Source organism: Stenella coeruleoalba (genome assembly GCF_951394435.1).
Source record: "Stenella coeruleoalba genome assembly, chromosome: 6".
In the NCBI taxonomy this organism is placed as follows: Eukaryota; Metazoa; Chordata; class Mammalia; order Artiodactyla; family Delphinidae; genus Stenella; species Stenella coeruleoalba.
The window spans coordinates 37370247-37376246 of record NC_137151.1 but is presented as its reverse complement, the minus strand read 5'-3'; the positions used below and the strand labels follow the sequence as shown (position 1 = coordinate 37376246).

General features: G+C 46.0%; 1 protein-coding gene across 1 annotated transcript in view; it reads left to right on the top strand.

The window, feature by feature from the left end:
* Nucleotides 1–721: 721 nt before the first annotated feature.
* The window catches only part of LOC307188400 (uncharacterized protein), a gene marked incomplete at its 5' end in the record, with an annotated part of 192067 nt that continues 186788 nt past the window's right edge, over nucleotides 722–6000 (top strand). Inside the window, 4 exons of the mRNA XM_079925459.1 lie at nucleotides 722–753; nucleotides 3179–3245; nucleotides 3609–4308; nucleotides 4642–4786. Coding sequence (XP_079781585.1) covers nucleotides 722–753; nucleotides 3179–3245; nucleotides 3609–4308; nucleotides 4642–4655 — 813 coding nt within the window. The 3' untranslated portion in view covers nucleotides 4656–4786. The remainder of the gene's footprint in view (nucleotides 754–3178; nucleotides 3246–3608; nucleotides 4309–4641; nucleotides 4787–6000) is intronic.

Genomic DNA, 6000 nt, shown 5'->3' with positions numbered 1-6000 from the left:
AGGGCCCTACATAAGGGGAGCCTCTGGGCCTTCCCATGCCCAATAAGTAGTTTTACCACTTGTGCTACCTACCTGGCCTCTGTATGCATTGAATGGTAACCCTAGGTTTCGTACCTCATTTAATTACGTTAGTGCTTTCTCTCCTTTAGGAGAGACCCGTGAGGAAAACAAACAAACATAAAAAACACCTCTTGGCCAAAACTTTGTCTTTTATTTTCAATTTCCGAATCCCCTGTTTCCCTTATTTCTAGATATCACCAAAAGAATTACTTCAAAACTCACTGAAATTAAAATATTCATTGTTCCCCAAAAGCTATCCAAAGAAACCTTCATGAACTAAAGCAGAACTTAAAGGAAGGGTGTTTGTGGTGGAGGAATTCCTATACTCCCAAACCAGCCCCAGCCTCTACCTCTACCTTCCCAACAAGGAGGCACTAGCTTAGGTCAGGCCCTCTCCTCACAGCCCAATCTGGGGCCATTCTCAAGTTCAGCTGTTTGTTCTCACACCAGTCTCAAGCCAGGTTGCCATTTTTACTCCTCCCATGTATGGAAATCGGGGCAAGGCTTCAGGGTTCATCTTCAGTCCCTGGGACTCTCTTCCTCTGCTCCAGTAGTTCTCACCCCTGGCTGTGTAACAGAATCTCCTGGGAGATTTAAATGGAAAAACAAATGCCCATGTCCAGATCCCAAGCACGCTTATTTCCTTGGTCCAGGTTGGAGCATGGTCATTGGAATGTTTGAAGAGGTCCCCAGGTGATTCTAATGTGCAGCAGGCTTATACTTAGTTCCACTCAACTTGAATCATCACATTCCATTTCATAATTTAATTACATTTCCCATCTATGTATGTTTAAATGTCTCAGCTTTGAATGAAAAAAGTCTATTGCTCCTCCAGTTGTGGTTCTTTCTTTGCTCATCTAGTCAAGAAGTCCTTATCTTTAAAATATAAAACAGACTCTAGTTGTCTTGAGCTTATAAGAAAGGAGGAAGAGTGCCACTTTGGAGCATGGGGTTGAGAACATCCCTGTTTCACAGTTACCACGTGCAAAGAATATCAAAGTCTCGGTTTCGGGCAGAATAGGAGTTAACCGTGTGCTGGGATTTGAGGGGTTCTTCGCCTGGCTTTTGAGTTAAATATCTGTTTTACTCTCGGTGCCACAAGAGAACTTCTGCCATTAGAGATTCACTTACGTGGATTGAGCTTTCACCTTTTTAGGAGTTTTTCATTACGGATGAATAATCCTAGGAGGATTCATTAAGACCTTTGTGTGAAATAGCTCATGGGGTCACTGTTGCTTGTGACAAAAGGAGGCACATAATTACCTTTTGTAGTAGCCTTTAGTCTGCTTCCTTCTCTAGGCTGTACTCTCCATAAACGTAGGGCTGTGCCTCTATTATTTCCTAGCACCTAGCTCAGTATCTGGCACAAAGCAGATTCACGGTACATATCTTTTTGAATGAATGAACGGTGGATGAATAAAACAATGAACGAATAAACACACTTGAGCAAAGCAGTGGCCATAATTAGTCATGAATCCTGGAAGAAGGAAAAGAAACAAAAAGAGAAAAAAAAATAGAATTCTTAGAGGAAAAACATTACCATGTCATAGTTTTCTTGGAGGTCTGAGGCTTTGCACACATCATAGAGAAAGTGCATTAAAGACAACTCACTAATAGTTCCATTTTGAGTCTGTTGACTTATTTGCTGGAATTTCCCCCTCATCTTTCTTCTTCAATAACAATAATAAGAACAATGAGAGCTACCATTTATTAAGCTTTTACTGAGAACCAGACATCATACTAATTGTTTCAGTGTTTTTACTGATCCTCCCAATAACTCTTGGAAGTGGGTATTTTCATTTACCAATTTACAGATGAGGAAACCTAAGCTTACAGAGGATGTAAATTGTAAATGTAATGTAAATGTAAGTTGTGACAATCAGATGGCAGACATGGGATTTGAGCCACAATCTGTCTGATGCCATGTGGTTTCATTGGCTCCTGGTGTGCCTCCTTCCATCTGTTTGCCCTGCCCCAGCACACACTCTCTCTCTCCTCTGTTCTCTTTCACGTGGCCACCGATAAACATTGGGGATGAGGATGCAGTTGACCCGGTCTGAATGTATGGTGGCATAGAGAGGTTTGAGTTAAGAGGATGAAAGCAATACTCCAACAATAAGGATCAGCGCAGCTTCTGGAATTAAACATAAAACTCACAAACTTTCTCAGGTGCCAATATGCAGAGGAAAATATGGTGAGATCTTAATATATTTTGTTCCTCAAGGAGACAAAGTTTTTCTTCCTATCAAACTTGGGAAGAGATTTCCTGCATTGAAAAGGGGACATATATGGTCTAAAAGTAAAAATTCTCAGCCCCTATGTCACATCAAATGCAGAAGAATCGTATGACAGTGCTTACAGAGACCTTTGATAACAAAGTGCAATTTAGTAGCTCTGATTCAGATGGTAGGGTGTACATCGGGGTGGTCTCATATGGTAGCACTTGCTGAGGAAAGAAAAAGCATAAGTAAGCCTCTGTGAACAAAGCTTGCTTGAAAGTCCATGGAGAAAGTGGAGTATGAGGGTCCAAATACTTAGAATATAGAGTACACGCTTTTAATATGATCATCTCTAAATATCACTTTGTACAATTAGATTTCGTAAAGAAGAGGTGTCTCTTAGATGAAGATTTTATTTTCTATTCAGTGACTGGAGGGGTAGTATTCTGGGGCCCAGATTCTGGAGATTTTCTTTCTTTTTTTTTTTTTATAAATTTATTTATTTTATTTATTTATTTTTGGCTGTGTTGGGTCTTCATTGCCGCGCGTGGGCTTTCTCTAGTTGCGGTGAGCGGGGGCTACTCTTCGTTGCAGTGCACGGGCTTCTCATTGCAGTGGCTTCTCTTGTTGCAGAGCACGGGCTCTAGGCGCGTGGGCTTCAGTAGTTGTGGCACATGGGCTCTGTAGTTGTGGCGCATGGGCTTAGTTGCTCTGTGGCATGTGGGATCTTCCCCGACCAGGGCTCAAACCCGCGTCCCGTGCATTGGCAGGTGGATTCTCAACCACTGTGCCACCAGGGAAGCCCTGGAGATTTTCTGAAGTTTGGCAAACCATATAAGTACTTGCTGAAGTAACGTTCTCTTGTGGCTTAAACAATTTTAACCAACATTTTTACACAGATGGGAAGATCAGGCCCCTTCTCAGGACGAGGCCCTGCCTGGATGGAGTACCTGCAAGACAGAGCAAGTATTTCATCTTCGAGTACTTAGGAGAGAGGCCCCATTTCACTTTACTGAGGAGGGCAAAATTAGTCTGGAAAGTTCTCAGAAGTAGTATTCTACCTGCTCTTTCTGTTGACCATGCTTATCCTCACAGAAGGACCCAGGCTGATGGATTCACCACTGTCTGGATCTTACCAGTCCCTGTGGCAGTGGGAAGAGTATACTCGGGAGGGTCTTGTAACAGCAATTACATGCTCCAACTCGATGCAGCTGTAATTTTTGCTTACACCCTACTGGCCACAACAAGCCGTAGGAGCCACGCACCCACCAAAAGGCATACCTTCGAGGTCAGAGGGCGCTGCGAGCTCAGCGCTGAGTCCTTCACCAGCTGTCCCGCATCGCGCTCACGCACCACGTGGAGAAGCGCTGGAGGCCCCACCGAGTGTTCAGCCCGCAGTACTTCTGCCGCCAGGCCACCGCCTCCCGCATCCCTGCGCACCGCCTTGACCAGCTCCCGCGGCCCGCCGCCATCAAAAGCCTCGCCGAGTCCTTCTCCGTGGCCAGCGGCGTTCATGACGCACGGGCGCGCCTACTCGCGGGCCAGTGGGAACGGGGACGGCGGCAGCAAGGGCGGCAGCCTCCAAAACGTCCGAGCCGACCCGGCCCCGCCCCGAGCACGCCCTATCCCCGCCCCCCATCCAGGCCACGCTCCTTTCCAGAGGGCTCGCGCTGGGGGACCGCTCCCGGCCCGGCACTGAGGCCGGCTCTGGATGCGGGGAAGACTTTGGCCACAGAGCCCCTCCTGCGAAGCGTGGGGACGCACCTCGGTGGCCGCAGCCAGAGTGATGTCCACGGAAGGACAGTGGGCCGCGTGGGGTACTGCGGCGGTCTTGGCAGGACAAGGGCGGACCCCGTGGTGCGTGAAAAGCCGTCCGGGGGTGCTCTGCCTGGCCCGAGCCCCCGGCCTCTCGGGAGCCGTCCCTGGGTAGCTGAGAGGCCTGGCTCCCTTTTAATTTGTAACCGAAGACTTTTCACCCCTTTGGTGCACTTCTCTGGGGCCATCCGGGAAGCCTCCAGACGGCCAAGCGGTGAGCCGACATCAACTGTGGGGACGAACTTGAGCCCTTTGGAGAGGGAGGGAGTTTAAGGCAAAGATGGGAGAGAATTCGCCTTCAGAGTTGACTCTCTCACCGTGTTGGTTTTGTTTTGTTTTAATTGTATCTCATTTTAAGCTTAAGCAAACACAATTTCGGTGATGGATTGGGAAAGAGAAGTTTCAAGGCTGAGTGCTAAGTTTTGGCCTGCTCACCTGAGTGAATTAAGCTGTTTATTGCTAAGTAGAATATTAGTGGTAACAGCTGGGTTAGAGACGAGAATCGAGAGGTTTCCTTTTTTTTGACATGTTAATTGTCAATGCCTAGGTTTACCAGACTGAAGCCCAGGGGAAAGATTTAGGAGTCATCACCTTAGAGATGATGTGTATCTCCGCGAAATCACCACGAGACCTTCTAAGAAGTGGGTTTCGTAGAGAACTTAAGAAGTCAAAGGACTGAACCCTTGAGTAATGTGAGTAAACGGTGTGTTTTATTATTTTTTAATCTTGGAGACTAACAATGCATTGGTATTATGATGGGAAATTGGTGAAGCAGGGAAGATGTGGAGTGACTGCAGGAGCAAATTCCTCAAGAGGGAGAGAGGAATTAGGACACAGTGAACGCAGACTCACTCTGAAAAGCGTAAAGTACTAATTCAGGGAAGTTCTATTAGTAAACTGTGTCCTCTAGAAAGAAAAACTCAGTTCTGACTTTAAATTGTCAATGATAAACGCTAAGGGGGAAAAAACCCCCATAGAAGTGCATTAAAAAAGCTGAGCGATGACTTAAGCTTTCTACAGCTTGAGAGGCATAGCACCAACACCATATAATTTAGGTTAGGAGGTCCAGCTGATTTAGAGAACCTAAAATCACACCAAAAGAGTGCAGACTTCATTGGTAATGTTCTTGTAAGGTTCTCCTGCCTGCTTCAAATTAAAAACTCTCCCAAGACTTCCTTCAGTTACAAAACAAAAAAATATGCTCTCATCAATATGCATAATTTTACATATTATATTCTGTACTGTATTATAGTATGAAGATGATCAGCTTGTCTCTTGGAAAGTTGTGGTAACCACATTTTAGTAGTGCTGTCCTGGGGTTTCGAGAGAGCCCCTCTGGCTCCTGGGCTATTTCTCTCCTCCCACATAGCTACAATTCTATACAAATGGGACTGTACTCACCCTCCATACCTCATTTCACTCTCAACCCTCCTGCTCTATGGTATCAGCCTTTACTACTTCTGAAAATGTTGTTATTCCAGTGCCAGTAATGACCACTGCATTCATCTGGTACGGCTGTCATAGCAAAATGCCACAGTCTGGGTGGCTCAAACAACAGAAATTTATTTCTCACAATTCTGGAGGCTGGAAGTCCAAGATCAAAGTGTCAGCAGGGTTGGTTTCTCCTGAGGCCTCTCTCCTTGGCTTGAGGATGGCTGCCTTCTCTCTGTGTCCTCCCGTGGCTTTTCCTCTGTAAGGTTGCAACCTTGGTGTCTCTCTCTCTTTTTACGGGGACACCAGTCCTATTGAATTAGCTCCCCCCACCGCCACGAGCTTATTTAACCTAGGTTACCTCTGTAAAGGTCCTTTCTCCAAATACAGTCACGTCAGGGGTTAGGCCTTTGATGCATGAATCTTAGGCCCACAGCATTTCGTAACAACTATCTTTCTAGTAAACTTGATGGCA